This window comes from Squalius cephalus, assembly GCF_949319135.1.
Source record: "Squalius cephalus genome assembly, chromosome: 6".
Lineage (NCBI taxonomy): Eukaryota > Metazoa > Chordata > Actinopteri > Cypriniformes > Leuciscidae > Squalius > Squalius cephalus.
In genome coordinates this window covers 158007-184742 of record NC_137127.1, presented here as the reverse complement: position 1 = coordinate 184742, position 26736 = coordinate 158007, and the positions used below count along the sequence as shown (strand labels likewise).

The 26736-nt window shown below is 47.9% G+C and overlaps 1 protein-coding gene across 1 annotated transcript; it reads left to right on the top strand.

Moving 5' to 3' along the window:
• Nucleotides 1–420: 420 nt before the first annotated feature.
• On the top strand, nucleotides 421–25950 carry whamm (WASP homolog associated with actin, golgi membranes and microtubules). Its single transcript, XM_079873822.1, has 10 exons — nucleotides 421–1013; nucleotides 2175–2348; nucleotides 2456–2606; nucleotides 7866–8035; nucleotides 11038–11185; nucleotides 11445–11614; nucleotides 15800–15886; nucleotides 22381–22476; nucleotides 22590–22920; nucleotides 24240–25950. The coding sequence occupies exons 1-10, from the start codon at nucleotides 477–479 to the stop codon at nucleotides 24518–24520; spliced, it is 2145 nt and encodes a 714-aa protein (XP_079729948.1). The 5' UTR covers nucleotides 421–476; the 3' UTR covers nucleotides 24521–25950.
• The last annotated feature ends 786 nt before the right edge of the window (nucleotides 25951–26736 follow it).

Here is a 26736-nt window from a genome sequence, read left to right as displayed (position 1 = left end):
ATAATTTCACGTTACTGAATATTAATTGACAGAATGAATCTGAATCAGCAGGTCAGTAGTTTAATCTCATATAAACATCAACACAAGCTTTTCATCAGAAATATAATTTAAAGACACACATTTGCCCAGTCAGTTATTAGAATGCTAGCTTTTGTTTTATGTATTATATTTTATGTCTATATTTTTTTGGATTCTGTGCGTTTATCGTTATTATGTTCAAGATGAAATGATGATGTTATAATTACTGTCAACAAGTACATTTGATAACAACAGTGACTTTAAGGTTTTCTGTTATTGTTACAGCAACTCTTGTTACTTCACACAATAGTTTACGCATTGTAGATTTATAAACTGAAGGGAATATTGTCATAATCTAACTGGCAAAGACTGAGTCACAAGAACGCTGGAATTCCCCTTGTCACGTGACCGCGGGATGACGACAGCGGAAGTGCAGAACAACACTGAACACCATCGCGATGAGCGCCGCGGACGCGGACAGCGCGCGGATGGACAGCTTGGATGGATGGGTCGCGATTAAACGCGACGCCTTCGAGGACAGCGAGAGCCACAAGCTCAGGTTTATTGTGGAGTGGAACGAGATCGAGACAAAGTTCGCGGTGACATGTCATAACCGGACGCTCCAGCGACGCGGCGACGCGAGCGGCAGCCGCGCGGGTCTGTTCTCGGGCACGCAGCTGAGATACGTGCACGCGCACCTGAGCGCGGTCCGGGAAGAGCTCGAGCCGCTGTTCCCCGAGCTGACGCGCTTCCGGGAGGCGAGCGTCTGGGACCTGCTGTTCTCCAACGCGCCGCGGTGCGATGCTGACGCGGAGTGCAGGCAGCTGGAGCGGTACTTCAGCAACGCCGTGGACGCGTGCGGCCGCAAGATCGTGCTGGAAGCGCTGTTCAGCGTCACCGAGGCAGACGAGCGCGAGTACTTCGAAAACCTGCAAGAGTTTAAATGCAAAGCGATGCGGGACGAGATTACGCGCGCCAAAGACGCGTTGCGCGCGGTGAGCCGCGACACTGACCCGGACCTGAATTCTATTCTATTATTCCACTCCACTATTCTGTTCTGTTCTATTCTATTCTATTCTGTTTTGTTAAGTGACTTTGGGCTTGTGGAAAGGCAGTATATAAATAAAACTTCTTCCTCTTCTTCTTCTATTCTGTTCTGTTCTATTCTATTCTGTTCTGTTCTATTCTACTATTCTGTTCTGTTCTGTTCTGTTCTACTTTTCTATTCTAATTCTTTTCTATTCTGTTCTATTCTAATTATTTTCTATTCTATTCTGTACCATTCTTTTCCAATCTATTCCATTATTATATTCTGTTCTTTTCTATTCTACTATTCTATTCTGTTCTATTCTAATTCTATTATCTTCTATTCTACTATTCTATTCTGTTCTATTCTACTTTTCTATTCTATTCTATTTAATTTTTTTCTATCCTGTTCTATTCTAATTCTATTCTATTCTGTACCATTCTTTTCTGACCTATTCCATTATTTTATTCTGTTCTTTTCTATTGTGTTCTATTCTATTGTAACATTTGGTTCTATTCTACTTTTCTTTTCTATTCTATTTTTCTATTCTGTTCTATTCTAATTATTTTCTATTCTATTCTGTACTATTCTTTTCCGATCTATTCCATTATTATATTCTACTATTCTGTTCTATTCTACTGTTCTAATTCTATTCTATTCTATTCTACTATTCTTTGTTCTATTCTATTTTATTTTTATATTCTGTTCTATTCTAATTCTATTCTATTCTGTACTATTCCTTTCTGACTTATTCCATCATTCCATATTCTGTTCTTTTCTATTGTGTTCTATTCTATTGTACTATTCTGTTCTGTTCTATTCTACTTTTCTTTTCTATTCTATTTTAATTTTCTATTCTGTTCTATTATAATTATTTTCTATTCTATTCCGTACTATTCTATTCCGATCTATTCTATTATTATATTCTTCTATTCTGTTCTGTTCTATTCTACTATTCTGTTCTATTATATTGTGTTCTGTTCTATTCTATTCCAATTCTATTCTTCTATTCTATTCTTCAGTTCTGTTCTGTTCTGTTGCCCTGTTCTGCTGTTTGTTGTGGTTGTTGATCTCCCCGTGATGACGAGGCTCTTCTGTCGTTGTGTTGTGGTGTTGTGTGGTTCCTCAGCTGGTTCAGACTCACTCCAGCGCTGACGGACTCCTGCGACTGATGAAGATCTATGAGGAGGAAGACGAGGCTTATAGAGAGTTTGTGAGTGTTGCGACTCAGTTCTACCAGAACCTTCTGCAGCCCTTCAGAGACATGAGAGAGATCGCCTCGCTCTACAAGACCGAGATTCTGGTACACACATCAGAACATAACCCTAACAGATCAACATGATGTCAGAAGCAGCAGAAGTTGATGGACAGTGTGTGTGTGTGTGTGTGTGTGTGTGTGTGTGTGTTCAGAAATGTCTGCAGTACGAGGAACTGGGGCCGAAGCGTGTGTGTGAACTGAAGACAGAGATGAATGAATGGAGTCAACGAGGAGAATCAGCCGTTCACTCTATACAGGACCACACAGCAGAATACTTTAAAGACACTTCCAGAGCCCTGACAGGTCTCACACTCACACACTCACACTCACACACACACACACACACACACACACACACACACACACACACACACACACACTCAGCTAATACTACCACTGACCAGTTTTACTACTGTTTGATTGACGAATGCGCATGCGTCGCGTCTGAACGCGTTGTTGTCTTTGGAGTTCCATCGATTTGATTTATAATTCTTGATTTTTCTCTTTAAACTCACAACAAACATTTTCTACTTTTCCTCACCTCATAGTTACAACGCGGACTGTTGAGCAGACGTCGCGCCTCAAGCCTATTAGTGATCCAACGCTGGATACTCTTATAGGTTACTCCTGTGGATCACGGCTGAACGCGTCTCCTCCACACTCACTTACAAACAAACATTTTATCGCCTATCGTGCGTCTACTTTACACCCGTACCACTAAAAAGACGGATTATATCCAAGACTTCAGTCATAATTAATATTAATATTGATAGCATCACTGGTAGCGTCGCTGCTAACTTACTGTCCATCTGTTAAAATGGCGAATATATCAGATGTAAGTAGTCTACCTTTTGGTGCAGGTGAGGACACATTTGAGCTGCACGCGGTGCAGTCTGAGCTGGAAGCTGTTGAGAAACAGATCCACAACCTTTTAGTGAGACAGGCCGAGCTGAGAGACCGGCGTTTAGCTCTTGAAACATCACGCGCCGATGCACACAAATCAGAGATTAACGTTACTAACCCGCTGACTCCGACCTCGTCTACTCCGTGCATTACTCAGCATCGGTCCCGAGCGCCGAGGTCGCGATCAGCCATGGTCTCGTTCACTCCGGCTCCAACACGCCACCACGAAGCCTGGATGGTTCCGCAGCGGAAGACGCGAGTCAGGTCTAGACCAAGAAAACTCTCTCTCCGACCCTCCTGGTTTTCGAGTTATCCACCCAAAATCGTTTCTCCCCTCTTCGCGAAACAGAACGCGATGCTGTGATCATCGGCGATTCCATCGTTCGACACGTCCACGCTACATTAGGTAAAAGTAAGGTGCACAGTCACTGCTTTCCTGGTGCTCGTGTTCTTGATGTCGCTGCTCGCGTTCCCGAGATTCTGAACGATAACGAGCGCGTTGGAACTGTGGTCCTGCACGCGGGAGTGAACGACATCAGGCTGCGGCAGACGGAGGTTCTGAAGAAAGACTTCAGGAATCTGATCGATACGGTACGCAGCACATCGCCTGATATAACGATTATTGTGTCAGGACCGCTTCCCACGTACCGTCTAGGACATGAAAAGTTCAGTAGATTATTCGCGCTAAATGAATGGTTAATGTCATGGTGCACTGAGCAGAAACTGCTCTTTGTAAATAATTGGAATCTGTTTTGGGAGCGTCCTAGGCTTTACCGTGCTGATGGCTTACACCCAAGCAGATTCGGAGCAGATCTTCTGTCGGATAACATCTCCAAAATGTTAAATACCTTTTGACTAGTAACCAAAAGTCCAAATCATAGTCTCTGCTGCACCAATTTAACTGAGATAAATACTAGTGTAGAACATTGCATAGAAACTGTGTCTATTCCTCGTTTAGTGAGATCAAATAATAAATCTACAGCAGGATCTAGAAAAAATCTAATTGTTATTAAAACAGAAAATGTTGCTATTAGTAAACAAAAACAATTTCTAAAGCTAGGTCTTCTAAACATTAGATCACTCGCACCTAAGGCAGTTATTGTAAATGAAATAGTCACAGATAATAGCATCGATGTACTTTGCCTTACTGAAACCTGGCTTAAACCAAATGATTATTTCGGTCTAAATGAGTCTACTCCATCTGGATACTCCTATAAGCATGAGCCCCGTCTGATTGGTCGTGGCGGCGGTGTTGCAACAATCTATGGAGATATTATCAATGTTACTCAGAAAACGGGCTATAAGTTTATTTCGTTTGAAGTACTTGTACTAAATGTTACGCTCTTAGATGTTAGAAAAACATCCCTATTATCTCTAGCCTTGGCTACCGTATATAGACCGCCTGGGCCTTACGCTGATTTCCTAAAAGAGTTTGCAGATTTTCTCTCAGACCTATTAGTCAATGTCGATAAAGCATTAATTGTTGGAGATTTTAACATACACGTAGATAATTCAAATGATGCGCTAGGGGCTGCGTTTACAGATTTATTAAACTCCTTTGGGGTCAAGCAAAACGTCACTGGTCCCACTCATCGTCTTAATCATACACTCGATTTAATTATATCACATGGAACCGATTCAACCGTTATAGATATCATTCCACAAAGTGAAGATGTCACTGACCATTACATGGTAACTTGCATATTACATACTGCTGTAATATATCATGCTGCGCCGCGTTATCGATCAGGCAGAACAATCCTTCCATCCACCATAGATAATTTTTCAAATAGCTTATCTGATCTGTCTCAGCTGCTCAGTGAACCCAAACAAACAGATGAACTAGAGGAACTAACTAGCACTATGAGCACCATTCTCTCTGGAAAATTGGATATTGTTACACCCATTAGATTAAAAAAGGTCAGAGAGAAAAGTAATGCACCATGGTACAACAATACTACGCATGTTCTAAAGAGAGAAACCCGTAGTTTGGAGCGTAGATGAAAGCAAACTAATTTGGAGGTCTTTAGAATCGCGTGGAAAGACAGTGCGTCACGTTATAAAAAGGCCCTAAAAGCGGCCAGGGTTGAGCATCTCCGCAAACTAATAGAAAACAACCAAAACAATCCTAGATTCTTATTTAACACCGTGGCTAGACTAACAAATAAACAGATGTCACCTGAACAAAATATTCCGTTACAGTTTAGTAGTAATGATTTCATGAAGTTCTTCACTGAGAAAATAGAAAACATCAGAACCACAATTGTAAACGTTCAATCCTCAATCGCACCTTATTATTCAGCCTCAATTATCACCCCGTAAGAACAATTACAGTGCTTTACAACTATAGAACAAAAAGAGTTAAATAAACTTATCACTTCATCTAAAACAACAACATGTTTATTAGATCCTATACCCACTAAACTACTGAAAGAAGTGTTACCTGTAGTGGAAGAGCCTCTCCTCTATATTATTAACTCATCTTTATCTTTAGGTCATGTTCCAAGAACATTTAAACTGGCAGTTATAAAACCACTCATTAAGAAACCACAATTAGATCCACATAATCTAGCAAATTATAGACCCATTTCAAATCTTCCTTTTATGTCTAAAATACTAGAAAAAGTTGTATCCGCCCAACTGGGCTCTTTCTTGCAAGAAAATGACATCTATGAAAAGTTTCAGTCTGGGTTCAGGCCGCATCATAGCACTGAAACTGCGCTCGTTAAAATCACAAATGATTTACTCTTAGCTTCTGACCAAGGCTGTATCTCAATACTAGTTTTACTTGATCTTAGTGCTGCGTTCGATACTATAGATCACACAATACTCTTAGATCGACTACAAAATTATACTGGTGTTCAAGGACAAGCATTAAGCTGGTTCAGATCATATTTATCTGACCGCTACCATTTTGTCTATTTAAATGGAGAAAAATCGATCATAACTCCAGTAAACTATGGAGTGCCGCAGGGATCTGTGTTAGGCCCTCTGTTATTCTCAATATATATGCTGCCACTTGGAAATATTATAAGGAAACATGGAATCAGTTTCCATTGTTATGCTGATGACACTCAAATCTATATTTCATCACGGCCAGATGAAAACGCTAAATTATCCAAATTGACAGAGTGTGTTAAAGATATAAAAGATTGGATGACGCGCAATTTTCTTTTATTAAATCCAGACAAGACAGAGGTACTAATCATCGGTTCAAAAAACCACCCACAAAACTTCTCACAATACAACTTTAACATAGTTGGATGTCCTGTTACTTTATCCTCTACAGTAAAAGACCTGGGTGTTATACTAGACTGCAACCTGTCTTTTGAAAATCATATTTCATATGTTACAAGAACAGCCTTTTTCCACCTTAGAAACATTGCTAAGCTACGTAATATGCTATCAGTTTCTGATGCAGAAAAGCTAGTTCATGCATTCATGACCTCGAGACTAGATTACTGTAATGCTTTATTAGCTGGTTGTCCTGCATCCTCAATAAACAAGATACAGTTAGTCCAAAATGCCGCCGCTAGAGTTCTTACTAGATCAAGAAAATATGATCATATAACACCGATTTTAATATCACTACATTGGTTACCTATAAAGTCCCGTATTAATTACAAGGTATTGCTACTGACTTATAAAGCCCTAAACGGCTTAGCTCCAGTCTATTTAACGGACCTTCTATCGCCCTATAATCCATCGCGCTCTTTAAGATCACTAAATTCGAGGCTTTTGGTCATACCTAGGATATCCAGATCCACCAAAGGAGGGAGAGCATTTTCACATTTAGCTCCAAAACTCTGGAATAGTCTTCCGGATACTGTTCGTTGCTCAGACTCGCTCTCCCAGTTTAAAACTAGATTAAAGACGCATCTCTTCAGCCAGGCATTCATATAATACTTTTAATCTTACAGTTAAATCCGACCTCTAGTTCATAGACGCCAGAGGAGAACTGGCCCCCGACTGAGCCCGGGTTCTCCCAAGGTTTTTTTTTTTCTCCATTAGGTCTCCTGATGGAGTTTTTCGGTTCCTTGCCACTGTTGCCTTTGGCTTGCTCAGTTGGGGATATTTAATTTAATTAATCAATCAACAATACTATTGATCAGCATTACCAAACGTGGACGTTTTCCACTAGAAACAAACATTGATGTATTATTTTAATTTAATACTGTGAAGCTGCTTTGATACAATCTGTATTGTGAAAAGCGCTATATAAATAAACTTGACTTGACTTGACACACTCACACTCACACTCACACACACACTCACACTCACACACACACACTCACTCACACACACACACACACTCACACACAAACTCACTCACTCACACACACACACACACTCACTCACACACACACACACACACACAGCACACACTCACTCACACACACTCACTCACACACACACACACACACACACACACACACACACAGCACACACTCACACACACACACACACACACACACACACACACACACACACACACTCACACACACACACACACACACACACTCACACACACACACACACACACACACACACACACACACACACACACACACACACACACACACACACACTCTCTCATCCGTGAGTGTGATATCTCTGCTGATAGTGTGTGTGTGTGTGTGTGTGTGTGTGTTCCTTCAGGTATGGTGAAACAGATGGAGCAGGATCAGAAGAGATTTGGCCACGCCTCTTGGGCAATGGCCACGCCCAGACAAGAGAAACTCAGAATCCTATTGGCTAAAGAGACACTGCAGCACATGAGGGCCAAAGAGATGTGCATCAAACGCAAGAGAGTCGAGATCCGAGAGCAGGTGGAGTGTGTGTGTGTGTGTGTGTTTGAGTGAGTTTGTGTGTCTGTGTGTGTATGTGTGTGTAGAGGTGTATAATTGTTACATGAGTTTACATATCATTAGCCTGTGTGTGACACTGTACGACAGATGAAAACACACTGAAATGTTTTTGTATTTTAACACAGAAAAATTTCTCCGGTTACTACCGTAACCTCGGTTCCCTGAGAGCGGTAACTCAACATTGCGTCAGCTATGAGTAGTGAAGATAAGCCCAGAGAAACAGGGTCAAGCTACACCAGCCATGAAGAGACAGTCAGCCAATAGGCCCGTCGCTAAGAGTGCTAGCATCTGATAGGCGGAACTAGACCAATGAAACATCAGCTCCGACCCTATCAAAATTTGCATATCCAAACTCAATGAAAGCAAAGGCTGCACTGATGCACAATAAGCACTCAAGCATGAGAGTAAAACACAGAGTCAATGGCATAGCGGTAACAACTGCGAAACTCACCGGAAGCACTCGCGACGCCACAGACTGGACATCCAGCTGGTAAAATCTGGCGAAGGTGTTCTGAGAAGACCAGCCAGCAGCAAAACATAAACCCTGGATAGACATCCCTCTAGACCAGACCCACGGAGAGGCCACCGCCCTCGTCCAACGAGCTCTGATGTTACGGGGACAATCCCCCCCCAGCACGCGTTAGCCAGTGCGATAGCGTCCACAATCCAGTGAGAGAGTCTTTCCCTTAGTTCAGCCACCAAAGCACACGAGAAGCTGTTCCGGCTGACGAAAGGCGAGGATGGCGTCTCAGCGGGTGAAGCGGGCAGGGTAACCTGTGCTGTGAAGGGTGTAGCAAGTGACTTCGGCACGTAGCCTCGTCTCGGCCGGAGAGTAACGCTGCAGCCGCCAGGTCCGTCGTTCTCCGAGAACACGTGTAAGTCTCCAGTGCGGTTCGCAAGAGACGAGAGCAAGAGCAAAGCCGTTTTCAGGGAGAGCTCCTTAACCGCAATCGAAGCTAGCGCTTGAACGGCGGGAGAGAGACCCCTCAAAACTAGAGCTAGATCCCACGTGAAGGACATAATCTCCTCGCTCCGTCACCAGAGGGTGTTTGCCGATCGATCGCCCGTCAACCGGGGAACGAAACGAAGCAATAGCGGCCACATACACCTTCAGTGTGGACGGCTAACTCCCGCTATCCAGTCTGTGCTGTAGGAAGCATCCGACACGGGACAGATCACCGGGTCGCATCACTGTCCTGGCACCATTTTGCAAAAACTCCCCATTTCAGAGCATAAAGGCGCCTAGTAGAAGTGTGCGCGACTCCGCGAGTGTGTCCAGCACTCCTGAAGGCAGAGTGTTTAGCTCACGCATGTTTAGCTTAGCGGCCACGCATTAAGGTTCCTCAGTTCCGGTGCCGTATCGTGCCGTCCGCCTGAGACAGCGGGTCCTACCATGCGGGAGCCACCATTATCTCTCTCAGGGCTGGCTCGGCCAGTTTGGGAACGCGAGGATCCCTGGTTTGGCAGAACACCACAGGCAGAATATTCACCGGAGGGAACGTGCAAGTGTGGAAGTTATCGCTCTCGAAAGGGAACATACTATTTCCATACTCAAAGGCACTTTCAGTGTTTGTGTCCCAGAGCTGGACAGTGATCCACCAGAGGGCGCTGTTTCACTCCTGCAGTGTTTGTGTCCCAGAGCTGGACAGTGATCCACCAGAGGGCGCTGTTTCACTCCTGCAGTGTTTGTGTCCCAGAGCTGGACAGTGATCCACCAGAGGGCGCTGTTTCACTCCTGCAGTGTTTGTGTCCCAGAGCTGGACAGTGATCCACCAGAGGGCGCTGTTTCACTCCTGCAGTGTTTGTGTCCCAGAGCTGGACAGTGATCCACCAGAGGGCGCTGTTTCACTCCTGCAGTGTTTCTGTCCCAGAGCTGGACAGTGATCCACCAGAGGGCGCTGTTTCACTCCTGCAGTGTTTCTGTCCCAGAGCTGGACAGTGATCCACCAGAGGGCGCTGTTTCACTCCTGCAGTGTTTCTGTCCCAGAGCTGGACAGTGATCCACCAGAGGGCGCTGTTTCACTCCTGCAGTGTTTCTGTCCCAGAGCTGGACAGTGATCCACCAGAGGGCGCTGTTTCACTCCTGCAGTGTTTGTGTCCCAGAGCTGGACAGTGATCCACCAGAGGGCGCTGTTTCACTCCTGCAGTGTTTGTGTCCCAGAGCTGGACAGTGATCCACCAGAGGGCGCTGTTTCACTCCTGCAGTGTTTCTGTCCCAGAGTTGGACAGTGATCCACCAGAGGGCGCTGTTTCACTCCTGCAGTGTTTCTGTCCCAGAGCTGGACAGTGATCCACCAGAGGGCGCTGTTTCACTCCTGCAGTGTTTCTGTCCCAGAGCTGGACAGTGATCCACCAGAGGGCGCTGTTTCACTCCTGCAGTGTTTCTGTCCCAGAGCTGGACAGTGATCCACCAGAGGGCGCTGTTTCACTCCTGCAGTGTTTCTGTCCCAGAGCTGGACAGTGATCCACCAGAGGGCGCTGTTTCACTCCTGCAGTGTTTCTGTCCCAGAGCTGGACAGTGATCCACCAGAGGGCGCTGTTTCACTCCTGCAGTGTTTCTGTCCCAGAGCTGGACAGTGATCCACCAGAGGGCGCTGTTTCACTCCTGCAGTGTTTGTGTCCCAGAGCTGGACAGTGATCCACCAGAGGGCGCTGTTTCACTCCTGCAGTGTTTGTGTCCCAGAGCTGGACAGTGATCCACCAGAGGGCGCTGTTTCACTCCTGCAGTGTTTGTGTCCCAGAGCTGGACAGTGATCCACCAGAGGGCGCTGTTTCACTCCTGCAGTGTTTCAGAGTGCAGTTTGTTTATTTCTTTATCTTGTTGATATATAAGATCACTTTCACAAACACCCTAATCTGAGTTCTAGGGGTTTTGCGCTGGGTACCATGGAGACGATGGTTTAACACGTGTCAGACGACACACACTTGGTTGTTCACAGATGTGTGTGTGTGTGTGTGTGCAGATGCGCAGCGGGGCCGAGTGTGTCAGTGAGCTGGAACTCCAGTACTACGAGACGCAGGTGGAACTCCACGACTGCAGGTTTGAGATCCTGAGGAACGAGGAGCTTCTGCTGGTGACGCAGATCCAGACCATACAGAGACAGATCACAGGTCTAACACACACACACACACACACACACACACACACACACACATCACAGGTCTGTCCTCACACACTAACACTCCACTCCGTTGTTTCGGATTATTATGATTATTGGTCTGTTTTACTCATAAGGACTGCTGGCTGCTTCACGTCTCACTGATTTCAGGTTTCACTAAATTAATAGGAACATTTGGATCCCAAAAACGGGTGTGATAGACGATATAATAACCAGTGTGACAGACTGAAGAGTGTGTGTGTGTTGTGCAGAGCTGAAGGAGCAGGTGGTGTATTACGACACCTGTCAGGACCCCGATGAGCTGCAGGATGTCCAGGTGGATGTAAGCCCCGCCCACTCACACCTGCAGCAGCAGCTGAAACACCTGGAGAGCAAAAGAGGAGCGATCTCATCACGCAGAGCTTACCTGAGGAACCAGCGGGTACACACACACACACACCTGAGGAACCAGCGGGTACACACCAGTGATGCGCGGGTCAATGTATAAACAAACCGCACCCGACCGACGTTTTCAACTAACCCGCCCGCAACTCGGACCGCAAAAAACGAAAAAGAAAATATTGTACCCGACCCGCTTCCTGACCCGCATTTTTTTTAAAGTAGCTATAATGCTCATCGTAGCGTCTTAATATAACTTAATATTCTAATTTTGTCAAGAATTATAAAAAATCGTCAATATAAGCTCATAATTTGTACTAAAATAGTCTAAATGTTTAGTTTTAAAAACAATTTTAAAAAGCTGGCTATGTCTATTTTGATGTTTCTGCGCAAGTTCAGCAGACAGTGAGGTTCGGGTTTGTTCCGATCAGAGCTCGTGAGCGGAGAGCACATTTCTGAATATTCCGCTCCGCTCACGGTCGCTCGCCCAACCCAGATGGCCTGCTGTTTCGAAAATATGTGGAATAAGGGCTGCCTCCGACTATTTTTTTTCTAGTCGACTAGTTGTTCATTTAAGCCATTCGTGGACAAATCGCCCCTTTATATTAAATTAATTACTTAAATAGGCTAGCCTACAGGAATAAGCGTAATGACCGCACGCATAAAGCTTGCCACAAAGAACCGGTTAAAGTAGCCTAATGATTATGAATGTGTCTAAATTAGCAAGGAGACATTTAATTGTTTAGTAATAAACTGGTGTTTTCTGTGTCGCTGCAAAGATGAAGTTGACAATGCGGAGATTGCGGACTCGCCATGAACGCCAGAGAGAAATGCACATTTCATATGGATTACATAATCAGAGAGTATAGCCTATTTATTTTGGTTTGAATATTTTAGTTTAAAAGTAGACATTTCAAGCTTTCTGTAATATATAGCCTATATTTATCAAATCTGTGAGGCACAAGCTGAGTTTCGGCGCCCTCCAGTTCACATGCAGTGATCGCGTACCGGCGCCTTATTTTGTCTGCTATATATTTGCTTCTTATTTAATAAATACGGGCAATTGATTGATAAAACATTGATCAAAATTAAGATACAAAACGAAAATCTTTTAAAAAGAGTTTTCTATAAAACAAAACTTAATGAAGTCGTCAAAATCATGTTTTACCAAAAACAGCGCCGTTGCTAGGAGGGCGTCAGCGCCTCTGCCTCTTAGCGCCTCTGCCTCACGAGTGGATGATAGCCCTGAAGACGCCTAGCAATGATATATCTTTACTGGTAGTATACCTTTAGTTAAGTTATCGCAGCGCGCTAAGAGACAATGTTATCGGAAAATGCAGCCCAGGTATATGCATAATGGAGAGCTCTCTTCTTTGGTCAGAACCATGGAGAGCGATCGCGGATTTACTTTTACAATGCAACACAATATTTAAAGAGCATCAAGCTATTACAATCTATATTATGTATACGCACAGATAATATAACAGTAGGCTATATTAGTCAATATTTTTTTATTAGGTTAAGCAGTGATTGGATAACGTTTTTTTATTTTATTTTTATTTAACATTTTTAATTTAAGGCCCACCCACAATTGGTCTGGCTTATCCAAAACTGGAATCCTGGCGCCGTGCCTGGTTGGTCGTGCCAGTTTTGTGGTTATCAAATGTGTAAATAGCATCGCAAGAAGTAGCCTACACATGACAAAGCCAGCACTTTGGTCATCATCTTTCATTATTTCGGCAAATGTCTCCCACACTTTGCTCTTTCTATTTGTGTATTTGCGGAGCTTCCACTCCCCAGTCTTCACCTTTTCTCTTGCCGCCTCCATCTCTACCTGCAGACTGAGCTCGTGCGTCATCTTCGCGCCAGTTATTCAGCCAATAGTGTGTATCAAAAGTGTAAATTAAATTTAAAACGTATTCATAGAAAATTGTGTCTAGAACTATATAAATGACAAAGGTTTAATTGGCATCTTTATTTCAAACGACCCGACCGACCGCGACCCGAATATCATTAAAAATATTTTTGGATGACTCGTAACCGCAGGCACCCGCTCATTTCGGATCAACCCGCGCATCACTGACACACACACACACACCTGAGGAACCAGCGGGTACACACACACACACACCTGAGGAACCAGCGGGTACACACACACACACACCTGAGGAACCAGCGGGTACACACACACACACCTGAGGAACCAGCGGGTACACACACACACACACCTGAGGAACCAGCGGGTACACACACACACACACCTGAGGAACCAGCGGGTACATGCACACACACACCTGAGGAACCAGCGGGTACACACACACACACACCTGAGGAACCAGCGGGTACACACACACACACACACACACACACACACACACACACCTGAGGAACCAGCGGGTACATGCACACACACACACACACACACACACACCTGAGGAACCAGCGGGTACATGCACACACACACACACACACACACACACACACCTGAGGAACCAGCGGGTACATGCACACACACACACACACACACCTGAGGAACCAGCGGGTACATGCACACACACACACACACACACACACACACACACCTGAGGAACCAGCGGGTACACACACACACACACCTGAGGAACCAGCGGGTACACACACACACACACACACACACACACACACACACACCTGAGGAACCAGCGGGTACATGCACACACACACACACACACACACACCTGAGGAACCAGCGGGTACATGCACACACACACACACACACACACACACACCTGAGGAACCAGCGGGTACATGCACACACACACACACACACACACACACACCTGAGGAACCAGCGGGTACATGCACACACACACACACACACACACACACACACACACACACACACCTGAGGAACCAGCGGGTACATGCACACACACACACACACACACACACACACACACACACACACACACACACACCTGAGGAACCAGCGGGTACATGCACACACACACACACACACACACACACACACACACACACCTGAGGAACCAGCGGGTACATGCACACACACACACACACACACACACACACCTGAGGAACCAGCGGGTACATGCACACACACACACACACACACACCTGAGGAACCAGCGGGTACATGCACACACACACACACACACACACACACACACACACACACACACACACACACACACACACACACACACCTGAGGAACCAGCGGGTACATGCACACACACACACACACACACACACACACACACACACAAGCTACAGTTAGTCCAAAATGCTGCTGCTAGAGTTCTTACTAGATCAAGAAAATATGATCATATAACACCAGTTTTATCATCACTACATTGGTTACCTATAAAGTCCCGTATTAATTACAAGGTATTGCTACTGACTTATAAAGCCCTAAACGGCTTAGCTCCAGTCTATTTAACGGATCTTCTATCGCCCTATAATCCATCGCGCTCTTTAAGATCACTAAATTCGAGGCTTTTGGTCATACCTAGGATATCCAGATTTGTGTGTGTGTGTGTTTGTGTGTCTGCAGGAGTTGTGTGTTGATCGTGTGTGTTGTGTCTGCAGGAGTTGTGTGTTGATCGTGTGTGTGTGTGTGTGTTTGTGTGTCTGCAGGAGTTGTGTGTTGATCGTGTGTGTTTGTGTGTCTGCAGGAGTTGTGTGTTGATCGTGTGTGTTTGTGTGTCTGCAGGAGTTGTGTGTTGATCGTGTGTGTTTGTGTGTCTGCAGGAGTTGTGTGTTGATCGTGTGTGTGTGTGTGTTTGTGTGTGTGCAGGAGTTGTGTGTTGATCGTGTGTGTTTGTGTGTCTGCAGGAGTTGTGTGTTGATCGTGTGTGTTTGTGTGTCTGCAGGAGTTGTGTGTTGATCGTGTGTGTTTGTGTGTCTGCAGGAGTTGTGTGTTGATCGTGTGTGTGTGTGTGTTTGTGTGTCTGCAGGAGTTGTGTGTTGATCGTGTGTGTTTGTGTGTCTGCAGGAGTTGTGTGTTGATCGTGTGTGTTTGTGTGTCTGCAGGAGTTGTGTGTTGATCGTGTGTGTTTGTGTGTCTGCAGGAGTTGTGTGTTGATCGTGTGTGTGTGTGTGTTTGTGTGTCTGCAGGAGTTGTGTGTTGATCGTGTGTGTTTGTGTGTCTGCAGGAGTTGTGTGTTGATCGTGTGTGTTTGTGTGTGTGCAGGAGTTGTGTGTTGATCGTGTGTGTTTGTGTGTCTGCAGGAGTTGTGTGTTCAGGCTCACGAGCAGCAGAAGCGTTCAGTCACACAGAGATCTGCACAGAACCGCCAACATCACGCCGCACAGCTGGTGAGTAATGCACTGTAACCATGGTAACGACATCCCACTGCATCGCCACACTAAGCATCCCATAATGAGTCACAGCAACAGTGTCAGGATCCTGTGGGCTGACAGAGATGCCATGGCGACCGTCCGGATGGGGTCACGCTCGCTCATGTTCCCAGAATTCCCTGCATGCATGACTGTGGCATGTAGAGCACGAGTTAGTGAAGCGTGTGCAGTCAGTGGTGCGTGTGCAGTCGGTGGTGCGTGTGCAGTCAGGGGTGCGTGTGCAGTCAGGGGTGCGTGTGCAGTCAGGGGTGCGTGTGCAGTCAGGGGTGCGTGTGCAGTCAGGGGTGCGTGTGCAGTCAGGGGTGCGTGTGCAGTCAGTGGTGCGTGTGCAGTCAGTGGTGCGTGTGCAGTCAGGGGTGCGTGTGCAGTCAGGGGTGCGTGTGCAGTCAGGGGTGCGTGTGCAGTCAGTGGTGCGTGTGCAGTCAGGGGTGCGTGTGCAGTCAGGGGTGCGTGTGCAGTCAGTGGTGCGTGTGCAGTCAGGGGTGCGTGTGCAGTCAGTGGTGCGTGTGCAGTCAGGGGTGCGTGTGCAGTCAGTGGTGCGTGTGCAGTCAGGGGTGCGTGTGCAGTCAGTGGTGCGTGTGCAGTCAGGGGTGCGTGTGCAGTCAGGGGTGCGTGTGCAGTCAGTGATGCGTGTGCAGTCGGTGGTGCGTGTGCAGTCAGGGGTGCGTGTGCAGTCAGTGGTGCGTGTGCAGTCAGGGGTGCGTGTGCAGTCAGGGGTGCGTGTGCAGTCAGGGGTGCGTGTGCAGTCAGTGGTGCGTGTGCAGTCAGGGGTGCGTGTGCAGTCAGTGGTGCGTGTGCAGTCAGGGGTGCGTGTGCAGTCAGGGGTGCGTGTGCAGTCAGTGATGCGTGTGCAGTCGGTGGTGCGTGTGCAGTCAGGGGTGCGTGTGCAGTCGGTGGTGCGTGTGCAGTCAGGGGTGCGTGTGCAGTCAGTGGTGCGTGTGCAGTCAGGGGTGCGTGTGCAGTCAGTGGTGCGTGTGCAGTCAGGGGTGCGTGTGCAGTCAGTGGTGCGTGTGCAGTCAGTGATGCGTGTGCAGTCAGGGGTGCGTGTGCAGTCAGTGGTGCGTGTGCAGTCAGGGGTGCGTGTGCAGTCAGTGATGCGTGTGCAGTCGGTGGTGCGTGTGCAGTCGGGTGCGTGTGCAGTCGGTGGTGCGTGTGCAGTCGGTGATGCGTGTGCAGTCGGTGGTGCGTGTGCAGTCGGTGGTGCGTGTGCAGTCGGTGGTGCGTGTGCAGTCGGTGGTGCGTGTGCAGTCAGGGGTGCGTGTGCAGTCAGTGATGCGTGTGCAGTCAGTGATGCGTGTGCAGTCAGTGATGCGTGTGCAGTCAGTGATGCGTGTGCAGTCAGGGGTGCGTGTGCAGTCAGTGATGCGTGTGCAGTCAGTGATGCGTGTGCAGTCAGTGGTGCGTGTGCTGTCAGGGGTGCGTGTGCAGTCAGGGGTGCGTGTGCAGTCAGTGATGCGTGTGCAGTCAGTGATGCGTGTGCAGTCAGTGGTGCGTGTGCTGTCAGGGGTGCGTGTGCAGTCAGGGGTGCGTGTGCAGTCAGTGATGCGTGTGCAGTCGGTGGTGCGTGTGCAGTCGGTGGTGCGTGTGCAGTCAGGGGTGCGTGTGCAGTCAGTGGTGCGTGTGCAGTCAGGGGTGCGTGTGCAGTCAGTGATGCGTGTGCAGTCGGTGGTGCGTGTGCAGTCGGTGATGCGTGTGCAGTCGGTGATGCGTGTGCAGTCGGTGGTGCGTGTGCAGTCGGTGATGCGTGTGCAGTCGGTGATGCGTGTGCAGTCAGGGGTGCGTGTGCAGTCAGGGGTGCGTGTGCAGTCGGTGATGCGTGTGCAGTCGGTGGTGCGTGTGCAGTCGGTGATGCGTGTGCAGTCGGTGATGCGTGTGCAGTCGGTGATGCGTGTGCAGTCGGTGATGCGTGTGCAGTCAGGGGTGCGTGTGCAGTCAGGGGTGCGTGTGCAGTCAGGGGTGCGTGTGCAGTCAGGGGTGCGTGTGCAGTCAGGGGTGCGTGTGCAGTCAGTGATGCGTGTGCAGTCAGGGGTGCGTGTGCAGTCAGGGGTGCGTGTGCAGTCAGTGATGCGTGTGCAGTCAGGGGTGCGTGTGCAGTCAGTGGTGCGTGTGCAGTCAGGGGTGCGTGTGCAGTCAGTGGTGCGTGTGCAGTCGGTGGTGCGTGTGCAGTCAGTGGTGCGTGTGCAGTCGGTGATGCGTGTGCAGTCAGTGGTGCGTGTGCAGTCAGGGGTGCGTGTGCAGTCAGGGGTGCGTGTGCAGTCAGGGGTGCGTGTGCAGTCAGGGGTGCGTGTGCAGTCAGGGGTGCGTGTGCAGTCAGTGATGCGTGTGCAGTCAGTGGTGCGTGTGCAGTCGGTGGTGCGTGTGCAGTCAGTGATGCGTGTGCAGTCAGTGGTGCGTGTGCAGTCAGGGGTGCGTGTGCAGTCAGGGGTGCGTGTGCAGTCAGTGATGCGTGTGCAGTCAGGGGTGCGTGTGCAGTCAGTGGTGCGTGTGCAGTCAGGGGTGCGTGTGCAGTCAGTGGTGCGTGTGCAGTCGGTGGTGCGTGTGCAGTCAGTGGTGCGTGTGCAGTCAGGGGTGCGTGTGCAGTCAGGGGTGCGTGTGCAGTCAGTGATGCGTGTGCAGTCAGTGGTGCGTGTGCAGTCAGGGGTGCGTGTGCAGTCAGGGGTGCGTGTGCAGTCAGTGGTGCGTGTGCAGTCAGTGGTGCGTGTGCAGTCAGGGGTGCGTGTGCAGTCAGGGGTGCGTGTGCAGTCAGTGATGCGTGTGCAGTCAGGGGTGCGTGTGCAGTCGGTGGTGCGTGTGCAGTCAGTGGTGCGTGTGCAGTCAGGGGTGCGTGTGCAGTCAGGGGTGCGTGTGCAGTCGGTGGTGCGTGTGCAGTCGGTGGTGCGTGTGCAGTCAGTGATGCGTGTGCAGTCAGGGGTGCGTGTGCAGTCAGGGGTGCGTGTGCAGTCAGGGGTGCGTGTGCAGTCAGTGATGCGTGTGCAGTCAGGGGTGCGTGTGCAGTCGGTGGTGCGTGTGCAGTCAGGGGTGCGTGTGCAGTCAGGGGTGCGTGTGCAGTCAGGGGTGCGTGTGCAGTCAGTGATGCGTGTGCAGTCAGGGGTGCGTGTGCAGTCAGGGGTGCGTGTGCAGTCAGGGGTGCGTGTGCAGTCAGGGGTGCGTGTGCAGTCAGGGGTGCGTGTGCAGTCGGTGGTGCGTGTGCAGTCGGTGGTGCGTGTGCAGTCAGGGGTGCGTGTGCAGTCAGGGGTGCGTGTGCAGTCAGGGGTGCGTGTGCAGTCAGTGATGCGTGTGCAGTCAGGGGTGCGTGTGCAGTCGGTGGTGCGTGTGCAGTCAGTGGTGCGTGTGCAGTCAGGGGTGCGTGTGCAGTCAGGGGTGCGTGTGCAGTCGGTGGTGCGTGTGCAGTCAGTGGTGCGTGTGCAGTCAGGGGTGCGTGTGCAGTCAGGGGTGCGTGTGCAGTCAGTGATGCGTGTGCAGTCAGGGGTGCGTGTGCAGTCGGTGGTGCGTGTGCAGTCAGTGGTGCGTGTGCAGTCAGGGGTGCGTGTGCAGTCAGGGGTGCGTGTGCAGTCAGTGATGCGTGTGCAGTCAGGGGTGCGTGTGCAGTCAGTGGTGCGTGTGCAGTCAGGGGTGCGTGTGCAGTCAGTGGTGCGTGTGCAGTCGGTGGTGCGTGTGCAGTCAGTGATGCGTGTGCAGTCGGTGATGCGTGTGCAGTCAGGGGTGCGTGTGCAGTCAGGGGTGCGTGTGCAGTCAGGGGTGCGTGTGCAGTCAGGGGTGCGTGTGCAGTCAGTGATGCGTGTGCAGTCAGTGGTGCGTGTGCAGTCGGTGGTGCGTGTGCAGTCAGTGATGCGTGTGCAGTCAGTGGTGCGTGTGCAGTCAGGGGTGCGTGTGCAGTCAGGGGTGCGTGTGCAGTCAGTGATGCGTGTGCAGTCAGGGGTGCGTGTGCAGTCAGTGGTGCGTGTGCAGTCAGGGGTGCGTGTGCAGTCAGTGGTGCGTGTGCAGTCGGTGGTGCGTGTGCAGTCAGTGGTGCGTGTGCAGTCAGGGGTGCGTGTGCAGTCAGGGGTGCGTGTGCAGTCAGTGATGCGTGTGCAGTCAGTGGTGCGTGTGCAGTCAGGGGTGCGTGTGCAGTCAGGGGTGCGTGTGCAGTCAGGGGTGCGTGTGCAGTCAGTGAAGCGTGTGCAGTCAGGGGTGCGTGTGCAGTCAGGGGTGCGTGTGCAGTCAGGGGTGCGTGTGCAGTCAGTGGTGCGTGTGCAGTCAGGGGTGCGTGTGCAGTCAGGGGTGCGTGTGCAGTCAGTGGTGCGTGTGCAGTCAGTGATGCGTGTGCAGTCAGTGATGCGTGTGCAGTCAGGGGTGCGTGTGCAGTCAGGGGTGCGTGTGCAGTCAGGGGTGCGTGTGCAGTCAGTGGTGCGTGTGCAGTCAGGGGTGCGTGTGCAGTCAGGGGTGCGTGTGCAGTCAGTGGTGCGTGTGCAGTCAGTGATGCGTGTGCAGTCAGTGATGCGTGTGCAGTCAGTGGTGCGTGTGCAGTCAGGGGTGCGTGTGCAGTCAGGGGTGCGTGTGCAGTCAGGGGTGCGTGTGCAGTCAGGGGTGCGTGTGCAGTCAGTGGTGCGTGTGCAGTCAGTGATGCGTGTGCAGTCAGTGATGCGTGTGCAGTCAGTGGTGCGTGTGCAGTCAGGGGTGCGTGTGCAGTCAGGGGTGCGTGTGCAGTCAGGGGTGCGTGTGCAGTCAGTGGTGCGTGTGCAGTCAGGGGTGCGTGTGCAGTCAGGGGTGCGTGTGCAGTCAGTGGTGCGTGTGCAGTCAGTGATGCGTGTGCAGTCAGTGAAGCGTGTGCAGTCAGGGGTGCGTGTGCAGTCAGTGATGCGTGTGCAGTCAGGGGTGCGTGTGCAGTCAGTGATGCGTGTGCAGTCAGGGGTGCGTGTGCAGTCAGGGGTGCGTGTGCAGTCAGGGGTGCGTGTGCAGTCAGTGGTGCGTGTGCAGTCAGGGGTGCGTGTGCAGTCAGGGGTGCGTGTGCAGTCAGTGGTGCGTGTGCAGTCAGGGGTGCGTGTGCAGTCAGGGGTGCGTGTGCAGTCGGTGGTGCGTGTGCAGTCAGGGGTGCGTGTGCAGTCAGGGGTGCGTGTGCAGTCAGTGATGCGTGTGCAGTCAGTGATGCGTGTGCAGTCAGTGATGCGTGTGCAGTCAGGGGTGCGTGTGCAGTCAGGGGTGCGTGTGCAGTCAGGGGTGCGTGTGCAGTCGGGTGCGTGTGCAGTCAGTGATGCGTGTGCAGTCAGGGGTGCGTGTGCAGTCAGGGGTGCGTGTGCAGTCAGGGGTGCGTGTGCAGTCGGGTGCGTGTGCAGTCAGGGGTGCGTGTGCAGTCAGTGATGCGTGTGCTGTCAGGGGTGCGTGTGCAGTCAGGGGTGCGTGTGCAGTCAGTGATGCGTGTGCAGTCAGGGGTGCGTGTGCAGTCAGGGGTGCGTGTGCAGTCAGTGATGCGTGTGCAGTCAGTGATGCGTGTGCAGTCAGGGGTGCGTGTGCAGTCAGTGATGCGTGTGCAGTCAGGGGTGCGTGTGCAGTCAGGGGTGCGTGTGCAGTCAGGGGTGCGTGTGCAGTCAGTGATGCGTGTGCAGTCAGTGATGCGTGTGCAGTCAGGGGTGCGTGTGCAGTCAGTGATGCGTGTGCAGTCAGGGGTGCGTGTGCAGTCAGGGGTGCGTGTGCAGTCAGGGGTGCGTGTGCAGTCAGTGATGCGTGTGCAGTCAGTGATGCGTGTGCAGTCAGGGGTGCGTGTGCAGTCGGTGATGCGTGTGCAGTCGGTGATGCGTGTGCAGTCAGTGGTGCGTGTGCAGTCAGGGGTGCGTGTGCAGTCGGTGATGCGTGTGCAGTCGGTGATGCGTGTGCAGTCAGTGGTGCGTGTGCAGTCAGGGGTGCGTGTGCAGTCAGGGGTGCGTGTGCAGTCAGGGGTGCGTGTGCAGTCAGTGGTGCGTGTGCAGTCAGGGGTGCGTGTGCAGTCAGTGGTGCGTGTGCAGTCAGTGATGCGTGTGCAGTCAGGGGTGCGTGTGCAGTCAGGGGTGCGTGTGCAGTCAGTGATGCGTGTGTCTGGAGAACATGAGTGTGTGTGCAGAGCTTCAGTTCCTGAATGATGCAAACACAGAGTCTCATCGGGCCACATGCCGAGCTCAGAGCCCAAATACTCTCACTTTTCTGATTATTTTTAAGTGTGAACTTGTGAACTAATAAATTAACTTCTTATGGATAAAGGTGGAAGAGCGCATCATTTCCCAGAGTGCTTAATTGTCCCAGAGGAGCCTGAGGCTCAGCTCCGTCCCCTGGGTCTGATGAAGCTTCCGTATTGAATTCCTCTTCCTGTCATTCCAGTTCCTCATCCCGGGACGTGGCCGATTTAAACTCACACTCACATTCCTCTTTTATACCTGTCATTGTTTGTGCCGGCATCTCTGAGTGTGTCGTGTGCGTGTGTGTGTGTGTGTGTGTGTGTTCAGAAGCGAGAGAAGAGGAGAGCTGAGGAAGAGCAGCAGAAGCAGTGGCTGGAGAACGAGAGAGCAAAGACACTCAACAGAGTGCGCTGCTTCAGAGAGGTAATGCATCGCTGTGTGAGTGAGTGAGTGTGTGTGTGTGTGTGTGTGTGTGTGTGAGTGTTTAATTTTCAGCTTGGCTTCAGTGTTTGTTTTCTGTGTTTCTTTGAGTTTAGAGACATCAGGGTCAGTATGCTTTAAATACAGAGTCACATGACTCCAGCAGAGATGACTCCTCCCAGCCCCTGTCAATCATCAGCCTGGAACCGCAGAGCTCCGCCCCCCGTAGGAAGGGGCGGAGTCAGAAGCAGCGTGACATCCCGGTGCAGATTCTGCTGCCCTCTGGATCTTCATCAGCAAAACCAGACCAGACGCCTCCTCCTCCTCCTCCTCCTCCTCCTCCTCCTCCTCCCCTTCTTCCTCTTCTTTCTCCTCCTCTTCTTCCTCCGCCTGCTCCACAAACCAGTGACAAGCTGCCGATGCGAAACACTCTTGAACAAAACTCAGGTGAGCGTCAGAGTCCTGGACTCCACAAGCTAATGAAATACAATTCTTAACTGCCGTTTTAATGTTTTAGCTTAAGGAAACAATATAAAACAGTATATAAAAGGGTAGTTTGTATGTTTTAAAAAAACTTGTTCTTATTGTTGTACTTAAAACAGTAAATAACTTCTTAAAGTTAAAAGAACCTCCAACTCGCTGAGACAGTCAATAAATTAACATTTAGTAAAAGACATTAACTTTTTTGCAAGAAAAGATTCATAGCCGGACAAATTATATCATTTTTAAACTTTACTAGTGTGAAGTTTTGAAGTTATGTTTTTTTTATTTGTTGACTGGAGACAGACATTTTAGTCTTATGAACAAAATTAAGACATTCTTAAGAAAATATTTGAGAACGTAATATTATATTTGACATTAAAAAAATGAAACCTGTTTTAGGACTTTAATGATTCCTTGTACTGTGAAATAATTTTCATGTCAATTAAGCATACCCCCCCCCCCCACACACACACTACTGTAGTGAAATCTCATTCTCATCATGTGGAAGTATGATTTTGTGGTTCTCTTCGCGTGTTGGTCAAAAATAACTAAATAAATACATTTTTTGTTTCAATGAAATGAATGTACTATATTTTAGTTCGATAAAGTTTTTTATTTAATATTTTGTATTTTTAGGGGATTTTATGGTACAAAATTATATTTACACTGTATTTATAATCCATTTATTCACTTTTTGAGCATAGACCTGAAAATGAAACTTCCAGCTTCCAAATCTTGAATGCTTTTAGAGCAACAGACTGAAGTTTGATCTCTTTTCAAAGACGACATTTGGCAGATTATTGATGAACTGAAAAAAGTTTTAAAAAGTGAACTTAAAAAAGTTACAGAATTTTAAGTTTATTGTTATGAAAAATGTGCAAAAATACTATGTTAAATTTTTATATGAAATATATGTTTTCAAAAACATGTTTTACTCTAAAACTGTGAGACAATAAAAGCCATCTAAACAAGTTGTGTTCAAAATTTGAGCCTGATAAAAAGCAGAGCTTTCAGTGAGAGTGTGTTCGGCTGCAGTACCGAACGCTTCCACTGGAGGAAATTTGTCTCCAAGTGCCAAAACCTTTACCAAGTTTCGTACCATTCCGATGAAGAAAAAAATTCTACAAAAAACAAATGTAAAATGTTTCAGTCAGAAATGAGCGAAGAGCACCAGAGGTTAAGCATTGTGTGTCATGTTATAACCACAGCACGTGTTCTGTATTTATGTAGACTCTGAGGAGAAATATGACTCTCTCAGTGAGTGAAGTGTGTTTGTGATGCAGGGTCGATGGACGAGCTCCTAGCATCGCTTCAGCGCGGACAGAAACACCTGAGGAAGGTCGAGGTCAAGGTCGAGAGTGGTGATGTCAGAGACAGCCTCCTGTCAGCCATCCGTCAGGGCGTGGCCTTGAAGAAAGCCCCGCCCTCTAGAGCCCCGCCCCTCAGCTCAGACTCCGAGTTAGAGCGCAGCATCAAAGCTGCCATGCTGAGGATGAAGAAGGTCTCGAACGACTCTGATGATGAAGAGCGCTCGGACTCGCCGACTGGAGACTGGGAGAGTTAAACACAACCTGAAGTCTGTGATTCTCCCCAAGCGTTGCCGTTTCAGCCAGGATTACTAGTTGTGATGCTAACTTCCTTTGCCAATGTGATGCTAGATCTCTTTGGGATTTTGCACTGAAATGTCTTGTCATTATGTAAGAATACAGTTAATTGCACTGAACATTTGTGTCAATAATATCCGTGGCTCTGAACGGGTCCATTAAAGTGCCTGATCAGGACTGGAGCTTGTGTGTGTGTGTGTGTGTGTGTGTGTGTGTGTTTGAGGGAATCTCCTTCACCCATCACTCCATAATAAAGGAGTGATGTACTTTCTGATTTGGTCACTCACAGAGTTTAACATTTTTAGCAAAACGGCAAGATATTATAAATTAGATTTTCAACCTTAATTTGTTTCAGACGTCCAGTTATTCACAGCCTTGCCGGATATTAATCTGTACTTTCAGGAGCTTCCTCTAGCTAGACGTCTTAAACTGCTCGATCTGAAGCCAGATCTACTTGTGTTCTCTGATCTTACCCTGCAGGATCCAGCTGTTCAAAAGTTTAATCTGGATCAGAATAATCTAGATATGAAATCCCATGTTTTGTTATCCAGGATCAGGTAATACATCTTACTTTATGATCACCCTGATTCAGACACACACGTGTTCAGATGACCTGATCTGGGTTAGCAGCTTCAAACGTGCTTACAGTCACAGTGCCAGATGTGTGAAGAGCAGCAGGTGGAAGAGACGTGTGGCACTCAGAGTGTTTTATCTGAAGAAGAAAAACAACAGAAAAATCTTTCAATTTTTTCCCTTTCCTCTAAACTAACAGATGCCTATGGAAGCACTGAAGGACATGGTGATGGAAAATATATTTTAATGCTTTTGTGTTCTATCGCAAAAGTTTTGCCAAGAAACTTTGCATTCATTTGATAGAACTCAAAAGTTTTGGGAGTGGAAAGCATTCAAATTAATTTTTCCTCCCATTACCATGTCCCTTTAGGGCTTCCGTAGCTCCTCGTGTGACCCTCAGCAAAAACAGACAAATATACATGAATAATGCAAGTACTTTGAACTGGTTCATCTCTGATAATTGTGCCAGTGTAGTTTATAAAGTGATTAAAAAAACACTTAAGATTAAATGTATTATTTTGTCTGATATTGACAGCTATTCGGGGGATTATTTTATGGTCTAAGGATAATGTCTACTTCTAATATCTTACTTTAACCCTCATGCACTGCTCGATTTCTGCGCACAGCCTGTAAGATGCGGATCAAATTGACCCTTTTAGATTCAATACAATTTTCCAAAAACCACACTATGAAAACAACGAAGAATCATGGACAAACAGTAAACTTTTGATATCAGCACTTGTCAAACATTACAAAACACTTTTATCTGAACATATCATTTATGAAAATGCTTTTAAACACTTTTTTAACAGTTGTTTTGACAAAATATAATATAAAATGAAATAAAAAAAACAGAATTCTGAATTTTTTTGCATATTTATTTTTACCAAACCTTTTTTTTTTTTTTTTTTACATTTATGCTCAAAACATCATAACTGAACAATTTAACCCTCAGACGGTCTTCGTTTCGGAGTCACATCCTGGGCCTTCCCGGTCAGAAGTGACCGGACACCTAAAAATGAAACTTCCTCCATCCCAGTAAAACCAATGCAATTTATTTTTGTTCTATAATATTTTTTCTTTTTAATTTTGTATTTTGAGAGAATTTTATTGAATTTATTAATATTTATGCAATATTTATGGTCTATTTTTGCCATTGAAAAAAAAAAATATATATATATATATATGTTTTTTGTTTTTTTTAATGCAGTATTTTAGTTTAATATAGAGTCTAGGCCTTCAAAAAAAAAAATGTTTTAAGCAGATTAGCACCATCTGGTGAGAGTATGGAGAGAAAGCGTAGAAGCATGGTGTAACCACTAGATGGCATGTACAGCTCTCTGTGGAGAGGCATGTGAATTCCCCAGCTGTTTATGGACACATTTACTTTTTTTTTTTTTTTTTACAGAATTTGTGACAAAAAATGCAAGTTTCGTAACATTCCGATGAAGCTGTGATTTTTAAAAATTCTAAACAGATTTTTTGTAATCAAAATGTATTGGTGTGTATGTGTATACAAGTGTGTTTGTATGTGTGTGTGTGTGTGTGTGTGTGTGTGTGTGGGTGGGTGTGTCTTTTTTGCACTCTTGATGTTTTAGAGTGT